The following is a 27,985-nucleotide window of genomic DNA, read 5'->3' as shown; positions in this document are numbered from 1 at the left end:
AGCGCGAATCAGTGTGATACTAGTATGACGTCAAGGATAACAAGACTGTTTTTCGACCTCCTTTTTTTAGAAAGCAGCACTCTAAGCTCAGAACGATGGCGTTCGCTCTTCCTGTTACTGTAAGTACTTTTTTGGTAGTGGCTATTTGACCGGCACCGACAAAATAGCAAATTTGCTATTTACCCGGCACTGAATAAAACTGTTCATTGATGTGATTAGTCATGTTAGTCATGTTAGTAGAGAATAAATAAGCTTATATAATTATAAATGATTTATCACAATATCAAGCATTAAAAATACACTGAGTACAGTCAATTTTTTTTTATTGAAGATGTTCATAAATAAATAATTTATAACTTTATAATATTAATTAAAAGCATGAAAACACATTTGTATAAACATAACTAAATGTATGTTTTTCTAAAATATTTATAAATCTGTGATATATCATTACTCGACATTACCAGATTTTGCTGAACATTTTCTGATTGCCTTAAATTCTTTGCGAACAGAACGAGACATTAATTTGTTTAGATCCTCTACGATATAATAGATAATTCAGCTGATCTGTAATATTCCATCAACATGCCTTATACAAACTTCCGAAGCAAGTTTGTCGGCTCTCCGAACTTTCCCGAAGTCCTGCGTTTACCATTTGATTGCCGACTTTATGAGATTCGGTCCTTGCTTGGAAGTTGACATTATACCTCATGTACTGTGTTACGACGCTAAATAAAAAGTGACGAGGAAAGGTAACACTAGGCTACCGAATACTTGATTTTTGCCGAGCCTAGATGGTCGAGTGGTCTAGCGCGCCGGGCATAGTGCAAGGCGATGCCACGATATCTCAGTAACATGAGTTTGAATCCCAGCCATGGCAGTACAAAAATGTGCTTCCGCAAATTCTCAGATCTAACATTGATGTCCTGTTATTTAGACGAATTATATACAGAATGTGTTTATGTATACATAAGTATTTTTGTAAATTTCAAAAACAAGTGTATGTGTTACTTATGTAGGATATTTGACAAGTTATAAAATTGAGAATGGAAATGGGGAATGTGTCAAAGAGACAACAACCCGACCAAATAAAAAAACCAACAGCAGAAGGTCACCAACAGGTCTTCAGCTTTTCCTTCTTTTTAAAAAAAATTTTAAAACCTTTTCCTTCTTTTTTTTAAATTTTTTAAAACCTTTTCCTTCTTTTTTTTAAATTTTGTGTTGTACACTTTTTACGCGTATTATTAATTTATTTATTGCGTGATATAGTTTCGTTTCTCAAGCGATGCGACACCCAAATGCATGGTGTGTTATTCAAATATTTTACTTTTTATGCAATAAAGTTTCGATAATATCTGAAAAAGCTCCTGAGATCTAGTATTATGTATGGAGTGGTAGGCCTACATTGTTAATATCATTGAAAAAATAAAGAATTGAAATTTAAAGAATTGATTTTGGCAAAACTGTTGGCTTGCTTTGCTGGAAACAGCAAAATTTAATTTTGAATATTCAGGATAACGTTTTTTCTAGTTTTGTATTGTTTGGACAGAAATCAGGCTGTTGCTTTTTTCATTTTAATTCTTCTACATTTAATTTTGTCGCAGCCTTTTAAAATTAATAACTTGCTAAAAGGTATGGTTTTGCCCATTGTTGAATGCTTTGTGGTGACATATAGTTGCTTACATCTAGGTCATTTGATCTCGGGCGAATAGTTGTCTCATTGCATCGACTTTAATACATTGTATGTGCGTTCATATGTCCTTTTGTGTTTCAAATGACTTGTTTATTTTGGTCGTTATTCTCCATTATACATGACTAGAATCCCATAACCGGCTGAATCATGTCGAACATGATCGATCATGAACGAAACCATGACACAGTTTTTTGAGTAATTTTGAATAGTGCGCAAAAGTAGGTATTTTTCGAAAAAGTTGACGTCAGTTTTATATCACATATAGAGATATGTGATATGACAGACAGAAAGCGAATAATAATGTTTTATGCACGAGAAACCAGACAGCAACTTTTTGACATACGTAAGCTGTTCTGTGTTAAAGGATTTGGCACTATATGATACAACTTTTGATGTACTAACATATCATTCAACTATATACAAAAATACTTACCAGCTTGAATCTAATATGGTCAAAAGCTCTTTTTACAAATATCCCAATGTTTACATTTTGGCATTGATTGTCATAAACAACACTATACACCGTCATGTCAAACTTATCCAAACTATGACATAATCGCCCCAGCAGGCACTCAACGTTTAATAAACGTTGAAATGAGGTTGAAATGTGATCAACGTATATTCAACGTTGAAACAACGTAACATTTTCAACGTTAAGGAATAAACCAACATTCAACGTTGAATTCACCTATCGCCCATATTGGGTTATGCTCCGCCCATTTATGCTAATTAGCTATTGTCACGGAGACTCAGACAAACAAAGCGAAAAAGATGGCGACCGCCAAGCCTTATCGTGCGGCAAGTTTGTCTGATCTGCCAAACAATTTCCAGTTGGGGTATCTTAATTGTGAAATTTCTTTGAAATGCAAGCAGACTGGTTTCAAATATTTCAGCGAGGGATATATTCATAATGTGAAAATGTTGAAACAAGTCGTTGAGCAGACAGTAAACATCTCCGCAAAATGTCATAGAAGTCAACGAAAGAACGAGATACCACACAGTGTTGAGATCGATGTTAATGGAGGACAGATAGAACTTTCCAACTGTTCATGCACTGCAGGGTACGTTTATTTTTCAATCATTAATTTTATCTGCATGTCGATTCAGTTGTAATCATAATCCATGTAATCCTCTCAACCATAAAACGTAACGCCCCCCTTTTTTTACTACATGGCTATGTCTGTAACTATGTACTTTGAGATTTCGCCAATATAGACGCACCCCTGGATTGACAGCAAGGGTACAGCGGTTCCGTTGTTAGTTGTATATCTGACATTACAAAAATATTCTGTCAAGTCTCTTTTTTCCACAAAAGAAGTATGTTCCTTTAGGATAAGGGGAACTGTCCCACTTCTTTGTGATTTTTATACAGTGCCATACAAAAACATTGCATATATATGTATGCATGGCAATGGTTTTGTCTATTGTAAGGGAAATACCATTTATTTTTTAGGGGTAGTGTTGGGTGTGTGGCTATATATATATATCTTTTTAATTAGTATAAAGCTCCCCTTTTCTGTATTAATTTATCCTGAGAGGCCAAAACCAAGTTACATGTGTATATGCATGTTTCCTGTTACTTCTTTGGAAAATATAGGGCAGGGAAGGATTACCCCCCCCCCCCCCCCCCCCCCCCATCTTTTTTCGTTTAACATTGAGTCCATCGTGTTTATTGGAGAGACATTTTGACTTGAACAGTGTGAAATGCCTCTTGAAAAATAAAAAAATAAACTTTAGGGTAGGTACGTGTACAATGTAGGCTATTTTTGAGCTTACAAACTAGGGAGAGTAATAGGAAATACACAGACGAGAATATGCACTAAGAAATATAATATGTATATATTTTGTTCAAGATCTTCACATGTATACCATATATTATAATGATGTACAAAAAAAATGTAGGCTCAATATACATGTACATGATATACTTCCTGTAACAGTTATGTACATGTATCTTTTGATCCCCTTTGGAAAGGTTCGAACAGATTTATAAAAATTTATTAGATAAATTATGTTTTGGTGCCCAGATTTCAAATTTTGGAACCTTTATTTTTTGTTTGGGGGTGGGGACTGTTGAGGGTACATGCATGTGGACCCTTATACCCTTGTAAAGGTAAACAATCAAATTTCATGCTTAACCAAGATCATCCCTTAATTATGTTATACAAATGTATGTATACATGTATATATATATCCCCTTAAATATACATAATATATTGGTATACAAATATTTGAATCAGAAAAAAGAGAATATAATAAGAAAAAAAGAATAAAAGAGAAAAAAAATAAAGGAAAAGAAAACTGTAGTGGTAGCCTTTAAAAAGCCACCTGATGAGTACCCTTGGCAGGGACGAAACAGTTACTATCTTTTACTTTAGTATTATGTACTAATGTATCAATTTAAATCAATGTTTATAATTATGAATTTAAAATAAATGCATTAAATGACTTGAACACTTTCATTATTTTATTACTGACATTGACAATTATTGACTAAGTAGAGAGTGGTTTTTATAGAATCGACCACAAAAAATTTAAATCTGCAACCAGTACTCACCAATATTTCCTGGTATTTACCACTGGCATGGTAAATACTAGTATTGACCTATTTTTTGTCAACCTTGCCCCTTGTACATGTTATACTTGTACATGTATTTATATATTTGGCATGAAAATAACACATTTCATGTTTCTGTATTTTATTACAGTCTGAGTGGATGCTGTTCCCATATTGTGGGCTTAATACAAGGATTAGTTCAATGGCAAATGATGGGTCTTACAGAGCCACCTGCAGAATTATGCTGCACTAGTTTACCACAGCAATGGGGAAAGCCACGTGGGAAAGAGATTAAAGCTGTTCCTGCTCCAAGCATGATTATTGTCAAACCAAAGATGGACAGAAAAAGAAAGCCATTGAAAAATTCATTGATTGACAATAGGTAAGAGCAAAGTAATAAGAAATGTACATGTAGTGTGAAGTTTACATATTGTTTTAATGACTACCCACTATGCAAAGGGCGAACTAAGTGTACCTTTGTCCACCCTCTTTTATCGTTTCCTTTCTCTTACTTAAGTTAGCATCAACCAAATATTATGTACAACTTATACACAATGCTCATTATCACAAAAGGGGCATCAGTGGCTGAGTTGTTTAAATAGTAACTCCTGTAATCACTAGCCAGTCAACACTGAGGTTGTGAGTTTGAAACCCGCTCATACCGGTGCACATGACTCAAATCAAATTGACTATGATTGTCAGTATTCCTATTGAACTTTGAAGGTTTGTGCTTTTCTCTGGTCACTCCGGCTTCCTCCAACAATAAAATTTGCCGCCATGAAATAGCCTAAATGTGGTGCTTAAAAGTGGTGTGAAAACACCAAAAATCAAATCATTATCAAAAAACTCAGATCAAGTCGAAACTATTAATTTAAAAGTTGATTGCCTAGACCAGGAATACTTTTCGTATATTTTTTTCGCCAGTCAGTATATCTACTACATTGAAGAATAAAATGAAATTCATCCTCTATTACTCCTAAACCACTGATTATTCCACAAATTATTCATAACAAGACTAAATATCAATCTTTTTACATATGTTGCCCAATTCAAACATTTTGAACAATTTCACACAACTTTTTTATAACAAGACCTAAATAATATACAATTGTCACCATTCAAAATTTTGAACCAAAATTTAAGTATTCTATAGTCACGCTCATACTGCAGTGGAAATCTACCTAATTCAAAATAAACCATCACGTTTTAGGTCTTTCTTTTGACACCCAATATCATTTTGCAGAAGTCCAAATGGACCTTTTCTATCATAGGAGATTTGTGTACTCCCCATATTTCACACCCATACATTAATATGCTACTAACATAAGTATCAAAAAGACTAAGCATTGTAAATACATTTTAACATAACGATGATGCAGTTCTTCTCATACTGCACATAGCTTATTTACCTTGTTCTGCATATTGTTTCTGTGTATTAAGAAATTTACAATTATAAGGTATTAATAAATAATCAAAGGTTTGCTTTGCAGGCTTTTATAGAAAAGCTGTAATGGCACTGTACAGTATGTGATATCATTGTCTTTCAGGTCATATATATATATATATGTTGCATTTTCAACAAAAAAAATACAGTGTAACTTGATTACCTTCTCTTAAGTCTAATCATATTATTATTTAGTAGGTTTAATACTGCTCCTCTAAATGCCATAGATGTGCTCCTAAATGTACATGTAAGTCTAATTAACAATGTCTTTAATTATTTGTTCGAAGTACAATAAGTAATATTTATAAAATAATGTCTATGATTGCAGGAAGATCCAAGTAAAAGAATCAGACATTTCATATCTGAACAGCTTAAAAGGTTATCCCATCAGCTATCTAGCACACAACACACCAGTCATGCAGGACACAAGTTATGGACCCTTTCCACTTGGAAGTGCATTAAGTACTCAAGTAAGTTAAATTCAAATTATAAACAATACTTTTCTAATAATTTGTATATAAACTTGTTCGATTTTATTAAGAATTTTATTATTTGGGTTCTTTAATATGCTGAGTCTGACTGTGTACCTAAAGGTTAAATATAAGTACCATATTGATGAATTGGTCTACATTACGGCCCAAAGGGTCCAAAATTAAACTTAAAAAAAAATTGAATTCCAGGTATTTTTTATTATACTGAATCTAACTGTGTATCTAAAAGTTTAATTTAGGTACTGTTATCAAATTGGCCTACATTAAGGTCCAAAGGGTCCAAAATTAAACTTAGTTTGATTTCTTCAAAAATTGAATACTTGGGGTTCTTTTGTATGCTAAATCTAACTGTGTATTTAGATTTCTAATTTTGGGTCCAATTTCCATATTGGTTTACATTAAGGTCCAAAGGGCCCAAAACTAAACTTGGTGTGATTTTAAAAAAAAATAGAATTCTTGGGGTTCTTTTATAAGCTGAATCCAACTGTGTATTCAGATTTATAATTTTGGGTCCAATTTTCATATTGGTTTACATTAAGGTCCAAAGGGTGGAAAACTAAACTTGGTTTGATTTTAACACAAATAAAATGTTTGGTAGTTATTTGAAATGCTGCATCAAAACATGTATTTAGATTTTTAATTATGAACCATTGTTATCAAGTTTTCAAGTTGGTCCAAATTAGGGTCGAAAACTAATCTTCAACAAAAATTAAGTTCTGGGGTTCTTTGATATGCTGAATCTAACTGACCCCAGAAACCCCCCTCTGGATCCGCCACTGTGACTGAGTATTAAATACTTGTAAGCTGTACATGTCTTTTGTTTCAAGTTATTGGTTGAACTAGTGCATACTATACTTAAATGTTTAATGCAATATGCTAATGAGGGAGGACAGGAGGGGTCCTGATCCTGAATATGAAATCCTTATGTTCTGAATTTAAAGTAAATGAATTAGCTAAATTCTAAGATAAGGGCATACGATACAGTTACAGGGGAGGTAATAAGGTTTTTAATGTAAATTGTTATTTTTGCGACGTCAAACTATGACTTGTCTGGAAAAACTGATTTTTATCATTCAAACTGATTTATCTTAAAAACAAGTTCATGGACCCCTTTTTTTTAAAACGGCGATTTGTTCCATTTTGCAAGGATTTATAAAACTGTAAATAGTGGATTTTTTTTAATTTTGACAAACATACAGCAAAAAATGGTGTTTTTCTTTCTCAATTCATTAACATTTGATAAATATGAGTTATTTCTGAATAAAAATTGCATAATTTTTTAGGATACTTATAAATACAGAAATTATCGATAATTTAACAAAAAACAATTTGGGTTTATCTTATAAAACAAAAATGTTAAAGTTTTGTCTTTCTTTTGAAAAAGAAAATACGGCTAGAATTCTGTATTTTGAGTATACAATATTTCTACCTCATTTTACTCAAAAAGTACCACATGAAGGTATATTTTTTATAACATATTTGATTTTATGATCAGGTAAACAATAGCCTAGATGCATATTTTCATCAACTTGTAAATATAGGACCAAAACTGTATTGTATGCCCTTAATTGAAAATATGAACAAAAAACAGACACATGTTCATTGTACTTAAATACATGTAATTATTTTCGACGAATAATTGGTTTTTGAAAAGTTGTTAAAAAACAACATACATTCCAAATCTGGTTAACACGTCCAAACAAAGATAAAGGTACTTTTTGTCCAACTATTTTAAACTTCTTCACAGAACCTATAGTACGCTCAACATGTACGCGATGTGCAGCAATCTTCTTTGTTAAAAGTGCATCTGCTTGAGTCATTTGTAATCCAGCATTAGCAAAAGGTGGGATGTTTAACTTCAGTTTGCAATCTTCAACTTCTTTATGAATATTAAAACCCTTGTCTGCCATAATACCATCACCTTCCTTGATATGACCATGCTGTACTAAGTTTTGTAACATCTTCTTTAATCCCGATTGTTCAAATATATCTTTGTCTGATATAGCACCAGAAAATAAACATGAAGTAAATAAAAGTGACCCTCTAGGATCAACTGCTACCAAAGCTTTTAAAGTGTTTGTAGACTTGTAATTTGAATATGACTGTGACTGTGCATGCAGAGAAGAAGGCTTCTGTATTTTGATTTCTGTACCATCAATTATTGCCAAAGTATTAGGAAAATCCCTTTTATAATTTTCAGGCATATTTTTAATAATCATGTCACGTGGCGGCCAAGTACATACTGCTCCAAACCTTAAGTACATGAAATTTATCCAGTCACAAAAAAGTGAACTACAGTCTTGTGTAGATATTTGAAATCTGTATCCCAAATCTGTAAAGTCCAAATTATTTCTCAATTTACATAATGTAAAAAAAAACTGGTCCTTGATTTTTATCTTTATCTTCATATTCTTTGACATTTTTAAGGGATAATTTGATGAATCTGGCACTAAAAACTTAAAAACTGCATTAAATTCAGTATTGTTAAAGCCACTGTAGTATCTCAACATTTTGTCATCTTTAGTAAAGTTTTCAGCTGAAAAAATTGACCTTTCCCTCTGTTGAACTTGAAATATTTTCTGGGATTTCCTGGATGCATTATTCAATGTTAGCTTTTCATTATCCAATATTTTTCTTGCAAGGTCTCTCTCCAAAATCTCCTTTTGCACTGTTAGAGACAGAATATCAATTGGGTCAGCCCCTGAAATATAAAAAATATCATTAGATTCTTGTGACTTTTAAATATATGTTTGTTAAAGAAAAAAAAAAAGTTGGAATCTGATTTTTTTTAGTTTCAAACAGATCAGAAAAAAATTGATTTGATGACGTTGTTTTGTCTATCAGTTCATAGACAAAATTTATTGATGTGAGCCTGATGTCGTCAACTTTATTTCATGTTTTACTCCAGTATAAAAGAGAATTTAGAATTAAATTATCAGAAAAAACTGATATATTTTATCTGTCAATTAGTAATAACATTAAATATTGTGGTGCAGACTTAAAAATAAAAAAAATTGTAAGGGTTCCGCAGAACCCAGTGTCTCGCCTATTTTTACTATTAATCTCAGGCTCAACAAAAATGAGGCAAAAAATCAATGAAAATATTCCTCTTGATACTATCTTATGATTGTAAGAAGCTTCTGTCCAAGTTTGGTAAAAATCTAGGATAGTTAATGAAACTAATAAATGTTTTGAAAACTTTAACTGCAGATCTAGACTGTATGTAATGTTAACTGTAAGAAAATCTAAGTCCATTTAATATTAAAGTACAGAAAAAATGGAGTTATCTTTTTACAAAATTTACTTCTGGATACTATCTTATGATCATAAATAAGCTTCTGGCCAATTTTGGTACAAACCAAGGATAGTTTAAGAAAGTTATTAATTTTTTAAAAACTTTAACCAGAGTGAATGTAATGTTTCCCCGCAGAAAAACTAAGTCCATTTAAGAGTAGAATACAGAAAAAATGGATTTATTTTTTTACAAAATTTACTTCTGGATACTATTTTATGATCATAAACAAGCTTCTGTCCAAGTTTGGTACAAATCAAGTATAGTTTAAGAATGTTATTAAAATTCTAAAAACTCTAACCACAGAGTGAATGTAATGTTTCCCTGCGGAAAAAACTAAGTCCATTTATAAGTAAAATACGGAAAAAAATGGAATTTTATTTTTTTTAAATTTACTTCTGGATACTATCTTATGATCATAAGGCTAGACAAAAACCAGTGTGCACCATTTTTTTATGTTATTTCTCCATAAACAGTAAAATAATTTCAATTATTTCCTTAAATATTAAAATTTTAACAATCCCCTTTCTTTTTAGGCAGACTTTTATTCACAGAGAGAGATAGTTCCAGTGGAAACTGTTTGTGGAGATTTAGTTTTTCCGAAAGAAAATGGTCAATCTGTTTTATCAGAAAAATACAACACTTTGATAGACACCATTTCAAATGATGAAGTAAACATTATAGAAGAACAGACCAGAGAACAAGCTCAATGTGAAAAGTGGTTCAAGGAAAGAGAAAAGAGAATAACAGCATCAAACTTTCATAGAATTGTCAAAAGAAAAGCTGCAATTAATGACAAGTTCATTCTTTCCATAATGAAGCCAAAGCCTTTCACTAGTAAAGCAACATCATATGGAAGAAACAATGAAATAAAAGCTAGAAACTCATATGTTCAAACTTCTGGCCATCATGTTCATGATTGTGGGTTTGTAGTTAACCCGAGGTACCCTTTTATTGGTGCTACTCCAGATGCCAAAATATGTGACAATGGTGTAACTGGAATTATGGAAATTAAATGTCCATTTAGCCAAAGAGATAACCTAATCACTGACGCAATGCAGGGTGCAGACTTTTGTTTAGAGTTGTCTGAAAATGGACCGAAATTAAAAATCAGTCATGATTATTTTATTCAGGTACAAGGTCAATTACTTGTAACAGGTTCTCAGTTTTGTGATTTTGTAGTCTATACAAAGAAGGACATCCATATTGAAAGAATTTATCCAGACAAAGCTGTAATGCAAAACATTCTTAATAAGCTTGCAGACTTTTATTTTGATCATGTACATTTATAATTTTATTCAGTGTGTAAGAAGTTTCTTGCAGGTTAATTCATTTCATGTTTGACAAAAAAAATCATTTATAAGAATACTAGTTGTGTCATTGGCATTCATATCACATTCTTATTTATATATTACAATGTTTTAGGTGAAATAAAAAAAATGTACAACTTATATAAATGATAAAATGAATCAGAAAAGCATTACTTTAGGAATAAATATATAATTGGAAAATTTTATAGGTTTAATGCAAAGAACTCCTTATCAAGATATTTGATGTTAAGGAAATGGCAGGGAAAGGATTTTTCAGACTTTTACCTTATATATTTGGCTTTTGTATTATTTGGGTCACAAATTGTAAGAAAAGAAATCTTCAGTTTGCTTATATTTTGTAAATGATCATTTAAATATTTCTATAAAAAGAAAAGTGTGTGATGGGGCAAAATATTTAACCCTATGTCTTAGCTAGGGGAAACGCAAGAAGTTCGAAAATTTGACAAGGAAAAAAAAACTGTTTGCAGGATGTTAAAAGCATAATTTTTAATTATTATATTGGAAGTTAAAGTTGTACCTAACACTTATTTAAGTTCAGGGGATTAAATCTGTGATATCACCTAGATGTTTTAATCACCTTGCATTGTTAATGAAATATAAAGCTTTTTAATTATCAGAAATAGTGTTTGTCAAACTACTATATCTCTTACAATTTTTTTCTCAAGAGATTGGTTCAAGTTTTTTGAAATTTTTATATTTTTTTCAAAGGATCAAAATAAATATTTTGTAAACAAATTTATGAAAATTAAACGAGCCAAATTAATTTAAGTCCAAGTGTTGGTGGACACCTAAATTGGTGTCATTTTGGTATATACATGTATAGTACATATAAATGGTTTGTCAAAGAACCCCTTCTTATTTTTAAGCCTTGGACATTTTTTAAGAATCCCTCCTCTTGCTGACTTCATGTAGAACATTCTTTTTAATTTGTACGATTATTACTTTATCAAAATTTTCAGCATACCAAACACTGCAGGGAGAAAACTCTGTAAAATCAGCTAAACGTTTTAATTAACTTGCATTGTTAAGGAAACATTAAGCTTCTCAATGATCAAAATTACTGTCTGTCAAACTGCTATGTAAACAGTGTAAATTTCTGGTAAAATGGTTGGTTCAAATTTTTAGAAATTTTATATTTTTGTCAATTGATGATCAAAGTTAATACTTTGTCAAAATTTTGTGAAAATTAAACGAGCCAAATCAATTTTAGTAATAGTGTTAGGTTCCACCTTAAAAGTAATTCAATTCTGAAAGTGATATATCAATAAATAAATTTAGAGAAAACTTTAAAAAAAAATAATCTACTATTTCAAAGTTTAATACAAGGTCGACAATAAAAGAGCACTTATTTTATACCAAGATTGATTTTTTTAACAAAATTAAAATGTGTTTGTTTGTTGTACATGCTGTTTTCTGCTTCTTGGTTGGATTGTGGTCTTTCTGACGCATACCCCATTTCAACTCACAATTTTATATTATTGAATCACCTTGCATACTAACAACTGTATTAATAAACAGTACTGATCACAAACTTTGTGTTATGTCATTTATCATTTGTGTACCAAAAAATTGAACCATCAACAAATGAAAACATCTTTTTGAGAAAGTTTAGTAGTCCTGAAAAGGACTGTTTTTGTAATCATTTTCATCCTCTGCTGTACAAATATCAGTCTTAGGCACACATTTCAACTTACATCCTCCTTCTGTTTGTATAGCAACAGTGTTTTCTTTGTTAAAATCTGGTGACATATTTTCTTTGTTGGAATCTGGTGTTATTTCTGTTGTTTGAATTTCTGATGTTTCACTGAAATAACAAGAAACAATTAGTCAAAGGGAGACAACTCGAATTTGTGAAATTATCTTAAGCGATTTCTAATTAAAAAAGAAAGATATATGTAAAAGACCTTTGAAATAGGAGAGGGCCATTTCATAAAAAAATAATGAATATTGATAAAGGTACCTGTATATTATTTTATTTACAGTAATTTCTTAAGCAAAGCTAGTGTGTCATATATTTCTGCATTTGCTTTTTACTTCTGCTCTAATTTAAAATAAATTAGGGTTTGTTGTTACTGTTAATAGTTTCTTGAAATATTGACTTGTCCAGACTTAAGATATAAAATAGGAATATCTTGTTTGATTTCCAATGAGACAACTCTGTACATGAAACCAAATGACACAGAAAATTAACGACTGTAGGTCACTGTATAGCCATCAACAACAAGCAAAGTTCATACCACATAATCAGCTGTAAAAGGCCCCGAAATGACAAATGTTAAGCAAGAAAACAAGGAAACAAATGGATGTTACATGTAGTCCAGATGTATGTCACCTTTTAAAAACAATCATAACCTGTAATGCTTTATATTTTGGTTTATGGATAAAGTCACTGTATAGTTCAGTATTGATAAAAATGAATGACGGGAAAAAAAAAAAGGTTTTTATGGGTTACATATTTATGACCAATTATTATATTTATAAGGGACATATTTTCATAAAATTTGCATCTACCTGTAGATCAATTTTCTTTTCACTTGTCTGTTTGGTGCAGCTTTTGGGGTTTCAATCACTCTTTTGGTGAGGACTTTTCTTGCTGGTTTTGGAGTTCGTCCATCAAATGGTATCGGGTCGGGATATTCTTCTGTTGGCCCATTTTTGTTAACAAAATGCTGAAATAGAGAACCTAAAATATTGTACACTGTATTTACTGGAAGGATTATCAGTTAAATTATAAAACAGCAGCTTAGATTTGTTTTAAATCAATTAATCAACATCATAAAATGTGTGTGTACCTAGAATATGTGCGTTCTAGTGAGGGTCTTTCTGACACATGTAATTTTTACAGGGTTTTATGTCTTTCTGATAACAAAGTTACCGTATTAACCTGTTGTCAATTCAGTAGGATGAGTCAGTATAAAAAAAGACTTATACAAAAATACATGTATGAGACATTTTTTAATCGTTAATGATTTAAACTTGTAATGAACTCTATCAGATCATAAATGCAGTTCAGACTTTTTACACATTTTTCTTTCATTATCAATGAAAAATCTCCATCAAGGACCAAAAGTATATAACATAAACAGTTATAGGTAATAGTAAAACCTTCAACATGGAACCTTGGGTCAAACTGCTTCAAGTGCCAATTAGACAATTAGTTGTTCATCACAATGTGTATTTCACAAATATCTTTCATTTCTATGGCCTAATTATTACTGCACTGAACGTTGGGATTGCCTTGTGCGATGTTTGCCATGGCAAATGTTTCAATAATAGAAATATATTTTGATCGTGTTTGTTTTAAAGATAACATAGTAATTTTGTTTAAAAAAAAAAACAAATAGAAAAGAGTAAATAAATAGTGCACTTTTAAGTACTGATTATCATTGTGTATGTGGTTTTAAAGCAAAACAGATAAGAAAACAACTGTGCATATATAATATCTAAAGTTCAGAAGTAAAAAAAGTAATGGCAGTCAAATAAAACATTCATTTCCCTCGACTGTTGGAGATATGAAGATAAGTTCACCCTCGAAAAGTCATATGCCCTCGTGAAATATGATTTTTTTTGGGTTAACAAATCTTTATATCTCCCTCAAACACAGGAAATATATGCATAATATTCTACCCCCAGGACGAAGAACACTTCTTTCCAGCTTAAATAATCCAATTGTCCCACCAGAAAAAAAAACTAAGTCCAAATATCTGAAAAATTTCGCCAGCACGGCTCCTAGAAAAAGGGTTTTCAATATATTACGAGACAAAGACCAAAAGTTTGGGCAAAAGAAAGAAAGTATACCTAGAAGTGAGGGCAGTTCCCCTTATCCTAAAGGAACATACTTCTATGCAAAGAGATAGCTTTCAAAAATTCATGAATCAAGTAATTCCTTTTGTTAATTGACTTACCCTCTCTTGTGTATGCAAGGCATAATTAAATATGTGTAGTGTACACAAAAGTTTTCCAAACAGTGGAGGAAGATACAAAGATGATAACTTAAACATGGTTGGAAAATACATTGGACAGTTGGAAGGACTTTGTTACTGTATAATAAATGCTTACATTTACATATTTGAAACCATTCTCTTGACAATTTATTTATTTTTATGTATATTCGTGTAAAGTTAATGTGTCGGTCGTGTTTGTGCATGACTTATGTTATGACTTTAGGCACACCAAAAAAAGGGGGGGGTATGGACTGTCACAGGCTGTGTTTTGGGGTCTAAGACATCAATTTTTGATCAATGGTTATATTTAAAACAAGAATACTGTTGAATCCTTTCAATTTAAAGTATTTGATTTGTTTCAGTATACCTTTGAACAAATGTAAGTTGCTCTCGTTATCCGTTCAACATTGAACTTAGTCCAAATAATTATGACGTCTTGAAAGGCTATTATAATTTTTTTCTATGACGCCTGACTAAGGCGTCAAGGAAAAAAAATATAATAGCCTTTCAAGACGTCATAATTATTTGGACTACATTGAACTGTGAGTGCGGTCTTCCGCAGGCCTTTATCCATTTCAGACACTTTTCTAAGTTGTTTGACTTCTTCGGAAATGGCAAAAAACGTACACCGTCCTGAAGTCGATCCTCGTACCGACTGTCGGTGTTACAAACACCGTAACAACAGCGCTTTACCATAATTGACCAAACTGTACACTCAGACAATTTCAGGCAGACGTCATTGTTTGTCTGAGTCTTGTTGTAGCAACAAAAATACGTGAGCGCATCTGCGATTTCATTGGTCGATAAATTATTATGGGCGGGGCGGCGATAGGTGAATTAACGTTGACCATTTCAACGTTGTAATTGGAACGTTGGTTCAACATTGAATCAACGTTAACGTATTTACTCATATAGTAGCCTATATAAAAAAAATCATTATCAGAAGGCAATATATGCATAACTGTAGAAGTATATATTTATAAAGAAAAGAATGAAAAAGAGTTTTGGGTTTCACAAAACAGTATAGTACTAACTATTGGTCACTATTTCAACTTGAGTCACCGTGACGGTATGAGAAAAAAGGGGGGGGGGGGTAAGTCGTTTAATCTAAATTTCTAGGGAATAAGAAATATAATTTATTTATTTCATTTCACATAACTTTAATTTGAACATAAAGATAACATGTAAAGAAATTTAAAATAGTTGATTATCAACAATGATCGCGATTTCTTTCATTCATATTTTCGCGGGATTTGAACAGGAAGTTAGATTGGCCATGCGCATTATTCAAACACGCACCTTTCCTGTATTTGAAAAAGAATAACAAAGGACGAAGTCGAAAGAGAAACTTCCCGTTTATCACGTATATTTATGGTATGTAGATGTTTGCATGTGGCTATCACGGTTTGTTATATTTATGAATTGTGTTTAGAAACTCTGAATATTGGTATCATATTGCACAATTAGAGAAAATAATAACGTCAACATTGAAAACAGATCAGAACACATGGAAGGGCCATCATATATAATTTCCTCCAACTATACTATTTCTTAGAGCATTTAATGTGGAAAGCATCTTTCGTTTCATTTTAAAGTTTAGGCAAAGATTGTAACAATTATTATGCTTAAAGATTCATAAAAGAAAAAGGGGGGATAAGCAAGTGTTTACATTATTTTGCTCAGGTAAATTTCCCAACATGTTTACTTTATACTATATATATGCGATTCTTTTAATTTAACTTGAAGGCTTGGTAAACCACATACTTTTTGACGATCATATTAAACAATGAATTTCAACTGGACAATCATGGAAAATTGATATTTTTATTGTTTTATTTTCACAAAAACAAGTCAGTCTGAGCCTTTACTGATCTTCAGGTGATCTCTAACACTGTGTAATATGAGAAATGCATGTTTACATAAATGTGTATGTAACCTGGTTTTGAATGTTATAGTAGTCCATTATCTGATATCATGAACATGTATTATTTATTTTACAGAAGCTTGTCAAACAGATCAATGGCTAAAAGGCATCAAGTGGAGCAAAGTTAGAATTCAGTTTTGGGAATTTCAGTCTTTAAAATCATGAAAGGTAGGTTTTTTGTCTGTATAGCTATATACCATTTGTGTTCAAAGATTATTCTTTTGTTTATTTTAATTTTGTTTACCTTACATACCATATTATGTTTGTCTTTATATCTAAGCTATTCTAGTAAAGCCCTTTATTTTATGTTAATGGAATTGTGCAGTCATCAATAAAAAAAAAAACGTCTTACTTAGGTAAAGTGTTTTCATTGTTATCAATAACATACCAGTGAAACCAGCAGTCTTACAAAACTCAGGTTGAAGCTTCTTCATTAACAAAAAACTGCTAATAGTAAACATTAATGTATATATTTTTATTAATGATTATTTTATTACAATATGTGCCTCGTCAGTATGGTTTTATTTATTTTCAATGCTTCTAGAAACAAATTGAAAGTGGTTCAAATTTAAAATATCTTTTCAGGACATACAATTTATATTTATTATATATATATAATCTGATTTTTTCCAGAGTTTAAATATACTGCAAGAGTAAAAAGATGTCACTTGGAAATACATATCTGATAAAGACCTCTCCTGCTTAAAATCTACCCCTGAAAGATCCCGAGGTGGTAGAAGAATGATGGCATGCAATTAGGACAAAAAGAGACAAATATAACAAATGAATTTATAGAATAAATCTTGTATCAAAAGAAATATCATTGTATTACTATTTTTGATATTATTGTTCCTGAGTAAATAAGTATTAATGTAATGGTTTATTGGAGGGTAATTTATATAGCATATATGTATATATAATCAAGGACCTTTGTTTTTTGTGGATACATGTAGTTGTCTGGTTAGCAGTCATGCAGCATCTTCTTATTTTCGTAAATATTGCGATCATCCTGAACACACATTGGATCTAATAATGTCTTCACTCTTCCTAGATATATATACTACTTTCAAGAAGAGTTTAATAACATTGGTTGGTCGTTTAATAAAAACTACTTTGAACTTGTGAGAATTGTTCAACATCTTCTTTCCTTTCTGTGGTGTCAGGGAATAAAGTGCATGTCTTAGTTTTTATGCAAACTGTGCAAATTTATTGAATGATTTGTCTTTTTATAGCTATTCACAACAAGAAAAACTACAAGTAAGAATATATCAAAAATGATAGTTGTTCACTTATAAATTAAATAGATAATTATGTCTATAGTTATCGTTAAATACAATTGGACACACACAATCATTTCAGCTATTCCTTCTGCCAACAGGATTTTAAGATATGACATTTATGGTCTAGATTTTTGACTTTGTACAAGCAACAAATGTTGTTTAAAGTAACAGTTGATGTATTTATTTAGAGGTCTTTCATTTAACTTATCTATTTTGTTCATATGTGTATTGGTGAGACGGAAAAACATTAAAAAAACCATGTACACCCGTACTGCCTGTTTACCATCAAACAACAGCAAACATTTGGAAAGCAGGTAAAAAATGTGGTGTTTGTAGCTTTATTATAAATTTCATTATTATACTTTCAACTACTATTCAACCTTGAATCAACGTTGAATGGATGTTGAAACTTCAACGTTGAAATGACAACGTTAATTCCAATTTTCAAAATCAAACATAAATTTGACATTGTTTCAACGTTGAGAAACAACCTTGTTTCAACGTTGAATCAACGTTGAGTGCCTGCTGGGGCTGTACTAAACGCTCCTCGATATGACGAGGTTACTACCCGTGAGTATACATCATACTGACATGCATTTACCAAAGAAATAGGCCTTATGCCAGAGAAAGTTAGCAGGTTTTATACTGTCGATAATGGCAGCAGTTGTGACAGGGGTATGTTTTTATTTTCTTCATCAAATATATTTTGTTGTATATGTAGAACCGATGCATAAAATTTTCCATTTTTTTAAAATGTTTTTATAGCTGCTAACCAGGAACATATATATTAGATATACTATTCCCAGCTGCTAACATAACACATAATGCCGATAATATGTGAAATATATTGTATTGGATTGAATATTTCATTCTACTTTTCAGGCTGGAGTACTGATTGGCGCATACCATTTCTTTAAAACAAGCAATCAACGAGTCTACAATATACACCAGCTAAACAAGGGCGACCATGTCAAATACAAACGAGGGCTATATTCGCATCATGCCGTAGTTGTAGATGTGTATCCAGAAAATCAGACGTATAAAGTAGTACACTTCACTGGTGAGAAAACGTCAGGCTTTCCGGCAGAAATTAAGGAGGAAATTCTGCCTTTCGAATTTGACCAAATCATATTGATCCGTTATAGGTATGGACGATTAGACAGAAGTGAGACGGTAAATCGTGCATACAAGCTGTTGAAACTACAGAAGGAAATGCGTGTTATTTATAATATTCTCACTAGTAATTGTGAACATTTTGTTACTTGGTGTATAACTGGAAAAGCAAAAAGCCATCAAGTCACTAAAGCATTGGCACCGATTGCTCCCTTCATAAACTTAAAAGGTTCACTAGACAGACCTTATTAGGAATAGTCATTTAGCTTTGACCTTTATGTAGCTTTTTGTCTACGTTATTGCATTAGTAAGTCAATTAGACAGTACACATTTAAAATATGGTAGCTGGTTTCCATCATCAGTCATTCCATGACGGCCGATATCAAAAGTACAATTGAAATAAATTGAAATTTAAGTATTCATTATCGTTGAGTATATAATAATGTACAAATCACCATTAAACATTTTAGTTTTTAAATGTTTTTAATGTTGTAAACTGTTTCGTGTGGGTTTACAAACGAGTAGGCGGCCAATTTCCCCATGACTAATTTGAATGACTATACTTACACGTGCTTTCTTTTTTTTTGTCAACACGTATTTACTTTTGACATTCTTATAGTGTGGTGGTTGAAGGTGGTGGTTGTGTAATTTATTGAGAGCCAGTTTTACAGATTTTACAGATTTTTACAGACTTGATAGTGTTTTAATGTGAACTTTTATTTCCTGTATTGCCAATGAGAACCCTGAATGATGTTTTAGCAAAGTGAAAATACATTTACTGCCATTTCTCGAAAGAAAATGAGATACACGAGACAAAGAAATAGCCGATTCATAGTCGCCATCTTGGTTTTATGAAGAAATTTTAAAGAAGTTTTTAATTAACAGTCCTTTTACCTTTTAAACATAGAACACTTTTAATATATAGTGAACAGTTTTAAGAAAGACAATTGTTTTATTTAAACATTTTTTCCAAATCACTTGTTTTTGAGTAGATACAACCAACAGTAAATTCAAAATGTCGAGAAGGTCAAGTAGAGAATTAGTTCCAACTAAAATATATACACCCAGCAAGAGTATTCAAACTACTAAGAATTATGTATTAAATGAGAAAAGAACTTTGAATAAAATTAAGGAAGCTGCAAATAGAGACATTGATATTCAAGCAACTTTGAAAAGGGGGAATTTAATCATACAGTTTTCATCGGCTGCATTTTTGCAATTCAATACATGCTTCGACCAGTATTTTAGCTCAAACCAAAGTTTAAAACTAACAGTACATGAAAGGTTCGATTTATCAAAGAAATTATCTGAGAGGTCAATTTCATTTGCTGACGTTAGTAATCCGTCAAAGCAATTATATAGGGTGAACATTTTTAATACAACATGTCGTATTGAAGTGAATGGGAAACAATTTATGTCATTCATAGATGAATTTTCTAAAATTGCATCGCATATGAGTAATGATGTAGACTATAAACATCTCAACACCAAAATTAAAGAGCAATGTGATTTTTTATTATCATCAATTAATAACGGTCATAATCCGTCAGTTGTAGTGGATAATACAAAGATTAGTCAATCTAAAGCTGTTACAAATGCTGCCGCTGGTAGTAATGACATTAAGGACCCTAAAGTATGCCCTAAATGTACTAGAAATTGCTTATCTAGAAGTGTCTGGTGTAATAGGGGTGAACATTGGATACACTATAATTGCGAAAAACTAAAAAGTGAAATGATTAACATTTTAGAGAATAATTCTGATACAAACCATTATATATGTTCAATTTGTGATATAGACTCCATAGATGATAAGCAAGTATTATCTGTGAATTCTCCCACTCATACTCAAGTATGTGATAGTATCAACTTACCTTTGGTCAACATGATTAATGAAGAATCTTTTTTAGAAGGAAATGGAATAGAATCCGATACTTCAGTAAAACATATAGATAAAGATCAAGTAATACCCAAAGTAACTTTTGCTCAATCTCTTTTATTGGAGGAATTTCCAAGGTCTTGTGCCTTATGTTTAGAGTTGTTAAATACTGATGAACAAATTTGTGAATTCTGTGATCAATCTTATCACATAAAATGTATGGGAAAAGAAAATAAAATATGTCTAGGATGTGAAGCAACACATAGTCAAAATTCTGAAAATTTGCATTTGAATATTGAAACTTCAGTAAAGAAGGTTAGTTCACCTCGTCCAACTTTAGTCTGTGTAGACAAAAACATTACTGATAAATCTAAAGAAAATCAAGATAAGGATAATGAAAATAGTGTGTTGAAACAGAAAGAATTGCGTCAATTAGAACTAAAATTAAAGAAAAAAGAAGAAAGTCTGAAATTAAAAGAGTTGTCAGTGAATGAAAAACTTAAAGAGAAAACCAAGCTTCTTGATTATCTTCACCAAATTGAAGCCCGAAATTTAGAGTTAGAACAAACCATAAAAACAATGAATAGGAAAATTATTATATTGGAAGAAAATCAAAATAACTCTTCCCTGCGTAATGAAAAATCAGAATCTGGAAATTTAAATAGTCATAGGGATAATAGTGAAGATTTACTGGTACAAGTAAGGAATAAAGTCACAAAATTTATTGTGGACAAGATTGAAAATGAATTGGATAAATTATCTGACAATATTACTGAAAGCAATGATAAATTAAAGGATACACAAAATCATGTTTATCAACAAAATGTGAAAGATAACTCAGAAAATCAATATTCTCAACATAATTGGGATTACCAAAATTATTATCATCAATATCCATATTATTATGATCATCACAACTCATATTATATAAATAATTATGGAACTGTAAATGAGAGTCATAGTGATTCAGAAAGTAGATGTGATTATGAAAATCAATGGTTTCAAGATACGTCTCCGGACAATACTCAAACTGTTACTCATTCGAATCTTATTGATGTATTAGCGTCAGACAACCAAGTAAGGACAAATTGTGATTCACAAAGTAATCAACCTAGGGACTATTTGGGACAAAATTTATATTTCCAAAGTAATAACATTGCCAAAACTTTACATGGAAATAATTTTTTATGGAAAACAAGCCTCAGTGTCCAACCGACATAATGGAACAATTAAATCATGAAAGTAGAGAGGATGATAAAAAGAAAGAACTTAATATTTTAACTTTTAATTGTAAAAATATACAAACATGCGGTATGTTTTTTGATGAACTTTTTAAATCAACAGATATATTTTTAATTCAAGAACATTGGCTGTTTAATTTTCAACTGAATTTACTTAATGAACTTCATCAAAATATTTGTGGAATTGGAAAAGCGGTCGATGATAAAGATCCAATAAATCCAACCAATTTACCTCGTGGTTATGGGGGAACAGGAATTTTATGGAGAAAAGACCTTGACAATTTTATTAATCCGTTAGATATTGGAAACGATAGAATTTGCTGTGTTGAACTTTTAGGATCTTCAAAGCTACTCCTAGTATCTGTTTATTTACCATGTAAAGGAACACCATCTGACTCATTAGAATTTTATAACTGTATAGACCAACTACATGAAATCGTTCAAAGTTATAGCGACTCTCACTCTATTATAATTGGTGGCGATTTTAACGAAAATATTTTAAGTAAAATAGATACGAGAAGAAACAAATATTTAGTAGACTTTTTGAATGAAAATAGTTTATATACTGAAGAAAATGGTATTACTTTTGTAAATTGTAGTGGTAAAGGAACTTCAACTATTGACTTTTTACTTTTTAAACAAGATTTTAAAGAGAATGTGATCAGTATGGAAACAATGGACAATGTAGCTACTAACGTGTCTGATCATTTTCCTGTTAAAGCAAAATTGAAATATATCATCAATGCTAAAGAAAAATTGAAATGTTCAAATTCAAATATTCTACCCTCTGGAAAAACTCCATGGAAAAAAATAGATAAAGACGCATATAAAACTTTAGTTGAAAATGGATTAGATAATTTTTCATCATCTTTAGAAAATAAATATGAAGTGGATATTGCTTTTCAAAATATGAACAGTTTACTCTTCAATTCAGCAAAAAGTTGTTGTCCAACTCCTCGAAAAAGATATAGAAAACCAAAATTAAAAGTAATGAATGAAGATATTTCTGGCGCAATTGCAATGAAAAAAAAGGCTTTTTATCAATGGAAGATTAATGGGCGGTCGGAAGATCCAAGGAATGAACTTTATATTCAGAAAAAAGAGACAACTTATAATTTACGTAAACACTGTCGCAAGGCAGTTGCGATGAATAGAATCGATGAAAGAGAAAAAATAATGGAAGCAAATATCAAAAACAAAAATTCATTTTATAGACTTATTAAAAAACAGAGGGGAAGATTAAGTAATCATATAGATGAACTATCTGTAGGAGACACAGTGTATAGTACAGAAAACAACATTTTAAGTGGATGGAAACATCATTTTGAAAATTTAACAAAAAATTCTATTCATGAACATTTTGATAACAAATATCAACAAAAGATCGAACAAGAATATATTGATATAATTGACATTTGTAGAGCTATGTTTCAGCACCAAAGTATTACTGAAAATGAAATAGTAGAAGCTTTGAAGTTATTAAATTTAAATAAATCACCAGATATATTTGGAGTTTCAACTGAAAACTTATTATATGGAGGACAATCTCTTATTTATCACCTTAAAGAACTCTTGGATAGTACTTTTAGACTTTGTTATATACCAGACGAACAGAAATTAGGGATAGTAATTCCGCTCTTTAAGAATAAAGGAAGTTGTAAAGACAGTAAAAATTATCGTGGAATAACAATTACTCCAACATTATCCAAACTCATTGAGGCTGTTTTAAAGATCAGAATTAATCCTGACATTATAAAATATCAAAATCCATTACAACGTGGCTTTACTAAAAGAACAGCACCATTAAACTGCTCTTTTATTATAGAAGAATATCACAAGGAATGTATCGAGTTAAATGATCAAATAATAATAACTATGCTTGATGCAAAATCTGCATTCGATGCTGTTAAACATGCTGGGCTTATCAGAAGATTATATCAAATGAAAATTCCGGAACAATCAATTTTAATTATTGATAATCTATATAAAAATGCTGTTTCTTGTGTTAAATGGAATAATCAAATATCGGACACTTTTAGAATAGAACAAGGCGTAAGACAAGGAGGGACTCTTAGTGCAGACTTGTACAAAATCTATATAAATACACTTTTAGACATTTTAGCTGATTCAGGATATGGAGGCAAAATTGGATCTATTTCTTGTTGTGCTCCTACTTGCGCAGATGATTTAGCCATTCTTAGTAACTGTCCGTATGAAACGCAAATTTTAATTGATATGGCCTTTGATTTTAGTAAACGTGAGGCATACTTACTACAACCAGCAAAAAGTTGTGTTATACAGTCTAAATCACGTCACCATGAGAAAGTAAATGAAAATTTTTGGAATTTAGGCAATTCTGTTCTTCCAACTTCTAATAAAGCAACACATATAGGAATATGTCGTACAGACGATGATTCATGTAAAGCAACAATAGATGAGAATTTAAAGAAAGCAAGAAGGACACTATATAGTTTAATGGGGGTTGGACTTTATGGCGAAAATGGATTAGATCCACAAACTTCAATGTCAATAATGAATACTTATTTTATACCGATAATGTTTTATGGATTGGAAATAGTAATCCCTAGAGGAAGATGTTTAGAAACTTTAAATATCCAATTTAAGAAGTTCTTGAAACAATTGTTATCTTTACCAAAAACAGTAGCAGATCCTGCTATATATATGATTTCTGGGATGTTACCTGTAGAAGCTCAAATAGATGTAAAAATTTTAACTTTTTATGGAAATATTACTAGACAAGGAAAAAATTCTATTGAATGGCAACTAGCGGAAAGGCAATTAAATGTTAAATCTATTAATAGTAATAGCTGGTTTAGTTTACTGAGGAAAATATTTTTGAAATATGAACTTAATGATCCTGCACAATACTTAGTTAATCCAATTAGTAAATACCAATGGAAAAGGGAAATAACTTCCAAAGTTCAAAAATTCTGGATTGAGAAGATACTGAATCAAGCAAAACTTTATACCAGTTTAAGATACTTATCGTTGATATATAAACCAGGACAATGTCATCCTATTGCAAATACAAATACTATGAATTCAAGGGAAATTATTAGAATTCCTACAAAATTGAAAATAGCTACTGGGAGTTACATTCTGCAAACAGTTAGAGCCAAGTTTAAAAGTAATACAGAACTGTCTATATGCAAACTGTGTAATGAAACAGAAGAAACTTTACCACATTTCTTATTAACGTGTAAAAGTTTAGAAGATATCAGAAAACCAATTTTGGAAGATTTAATTAATTCCTGTAGTGAAGAACTAGCTGCTTTTAATATGAAAGGTGAACATTTTGACATTTTACAACTGATCATAGATCCCTTTAATTACATGACAATGTTAAGAAATGAAAAAGTTTTTAAAGTGATACAGAACATTATAGATCCAAAATGTAGGCGATTATGTTACAATCTCCATTGTGAAAGATATAGACTGTTGCAATTAGATGATATAAAGAAAAAGAAAAGAAAGTAACATTTTATGAATCCTAAGTGTCAATTGGTTGTCTACTCTTAAACAGTGATATCTTTAGATAAATATTTTTAGATTTTAAAATATTTAATGATTTGATGATATTGACATTAAGTCCAATTTTATCGTCAAGAATATGATGAACAATGTAAATAGTGTATAGTGATATTGGTGGAAGATATTTTTATTCATGATGTGAAAAACCAATACTCGGAAGAGGTGTGCCTACATTGGCAGAATATATATTACAGATTCAGACTAGTTTTTTCCTTGTGTTCGTTTTGGTCTTTGAATGATGCATATAGAATGTATCAAGTTTATGCCACGTGCAACCCTAATGGATTTTCTTCAACCTTTTTTTTTCAATACTGTACATCTCCAATGTGAGAAACTTTTGTTTAAACCACTTGTATTTCACTTAAATCTAAAGCTAAATCAATCCAAAATACTTAAAAATTCTAAATCCAAATAATTTAAGAACCACCAATGGCACAGAGTTTGTCGTATTTGCAACAAATCTGATCAAAGCAATTGATGATTAACAAATTTGTCTTGTCAAGATTGATGATTTCTCCTTTACATCATACAGGATATATTAAAATACTACACAAATCAATTGACATGGTTGTTGTATCATCGAAGTCATTGTCAGGGAAGCACAAATCATATTGGATTTAGCATTTTGATATGTTATGGAATACCTTATTTTACCTGAGACTTCTATAGTCTCAGATTTTACATAGCAATAGAGACAGGCAAAGCGGACACCTGACCCTGATATTAGAAAATACTGAAGACGTTTGGAACATTGAATGAGCATTTCTTTCAAGATTTTCAAAATTATTTCCAAGAATAGAAAAAAATTGCACTGTGTACCAAAATTTATTTTTATGTACATATAATTGTGTGTTCCAACCCAAAAACTGCAAACTTCCTTACCTTAGTCTTTGTGCATATTAAACAAAGGACACACATTATAGACAAAAACAGAATTCATGACAAAATTCTCTGTTTTTGGTAATGCTGATGTGTTTGTAGATCTTTCTTTACTGAACATTCTTGCTGTTTATCTATGTATAATGAAATAGGCCCAGTAGTTTAAATAAAAGGAAAATATTTATGTAAAACTTTACGAAAAATTGCCTTTAAATGGTGAGAACTTCAGGAAGGGCAATAGACAATGTTGATCATGTTGACTTATTTATAGAGCTTACTTTGCTGAAAACTTTTGCTGTTTAAAGTTTATCTCTATCTTTTATAATATGCAAGACAGTAACAACAAATTCAAATTGTTCTTAAAATTACCAATTCAGGGGCAGCTTCACAACAACAGGTTGTCTGATGCATCTGAAAATTTCAGAGCGGATAGGTCTTGAACTGATGAACCTTAAAACCCAATGTCAAATTGGCTCAAAAACTGCATTTTACCCTTATATTCTATGTTAAGCCATGATGGCCAGAGTCATGGGATACATTTTCTTTAAAACTAGGTACCTTAAGGATGATATAGGCCAAGTTTGGTGATTTTTGGCAAAATAAGTTTTAGAGAAGATTTTTGTAAAACTTTAGTGAGGACAAGAGACGGCAAGTGATGAGAAAAGCTCACTTGGCCCTTTTGGGACATATAAGCTTTAAAATGGCATCAGAGAAAAACAACAAAGATTTTTTTTTTACAGAACTTTATCTGTCAAACCAAATCTTACTCGCTCTACAAAACATACAAAATGACTGCCATGATTTAAGTACAATGATAAACATAATAACAGTACTAATCTCATTATTCTGACTTTTTAAGACTGTTAAAAATAATCAAGACAACAAAATAAGTTAATTCAATTTGTGTGACTCTTCCACAAAATGTTTACAATTATGAAATATTAAATTGCTTGAAGAGGCAATTGTATGATATTTTAGTCATATGAGGACAATCAGATAGAAACTGACCTTATGTACTAGTAAATGAATATCATGACCAATACATCTGTTAACTTATTTGGGATGAAAAAACTCAATGCAAAGTCTGTAACTGTTTGGAAATTAAGCTGATAAAACCGATCAAAAAAAGTCTTATAATGCACATGTATACAATGTCATGGCACTTGCAAAAAAAATATTTTATCCTACACAGACCATGTTCTGAGATGTTTTGAGAAAAGGGCCGCCATCTTATGAATGTTTAGAAATAATGACTTTAAAATGTTAAAGATCTTAGGTAAAATAAGATGGACTACACACACAGCTGTTACCTCTGTCCATTAATATAAAATGGCATTGAGTTAAGGCTTCATAACTATTTTTTATCAA

The 27,985-nt window shown here is 31.0% G+C and overlaps 4 protein-coding genes across 5 annotated transcripts in view; 3 read left to right on the top strand and 1 right to left on the bottom strand.

The window, feature by feature from the left end:
• LOC134708593 (MAM and LDL-receptor class A domain-containing protein 1-like) overlaps positions 1-2,135 on the bottom strand; it is a 30,491-nt gene extending 28,356 nt beyond the window's left edge. The window contains exon 1 of the mRNA XM_063569242.1: positions 2,127-2,135. The gene's annotated coding sequence lies outside the window, so the exon portion shown is untranslated. The remainder of the gene's footprint in view (positions 1-2,126) is intronic.
• LOC134706645 (sepiapterin reductase-like) overlaps positions 1-27,985 on the top strand; it is a 345,856-nt gene that overhangs the window by 164,743 nt on the left and 153,128 nt on the right. The gene's annotated exons all lie outside the window — the stretch shown is intronic.
• LOC134706640 (uncharacterized) lies at positions 12-19,489 on the top strand. Of its 2 annotated transcripts, none has more exons than XM_063565755.1 (2): positions 12-119; positions 18,839-19,489. In XM_063565755.1, exons 1-2 carry the CDS (start codon positions 96-98, stop codon positions 19,319-19,321), a joined length of 507 nt encoding a protein of 168 aa, XP_063421825.1. In that variant the 5' UTR covers positions 12-95; the 3' UTR covers positions 19,322-19,489. The 2 variants fall into 2 exon arrangements, with proteins under 2 accessions (XP_063421825.1, XP_063421826.1); XM_063565756.1 differs by lacking the exon at positions 12-119 and adding an exon at positions 18,514-18,631.
• On the top strand, positions 2,423-12,442 carry LOC134706639 (uncharacterized). The gene is made up of 4 exons (XM_063565754.1): positions 2,423-2,754; positions 4,402-4,632; positions 6,023-6,164; positions 10,014-12,442. Exons 1-4 carry the CDS (start codon positions 2,465-2,467, stop codon positions 10,767-10,769), a joined length of 1,419 nt encoding a protein of 472 aa, XP_063421824.1. The 5' UTR covers positions 2,423-2,464; the 3' UTR covers positions 10,770-12,442.

The sequence above is a fragment of the Mytilus trossulus genome, chromosome 2, assembly GCF_036588685.1.
Source record: "Mytilus trossulus isolate FHL-02 chromosome 2, PNRI_Mtr1.1.1.hap1, whole genome shotgun sequence".
In the NCBI taxonomy this organism is placed as follows: Eukaryota; Metazoa; Mollusca; class Bivalvia; order Mytilida; family Mytilidae; genus Mytilus; species Mytilus trossulus.
This window is presented reverse-complemented; position numbering and strand designations above follow the sequence as displayed.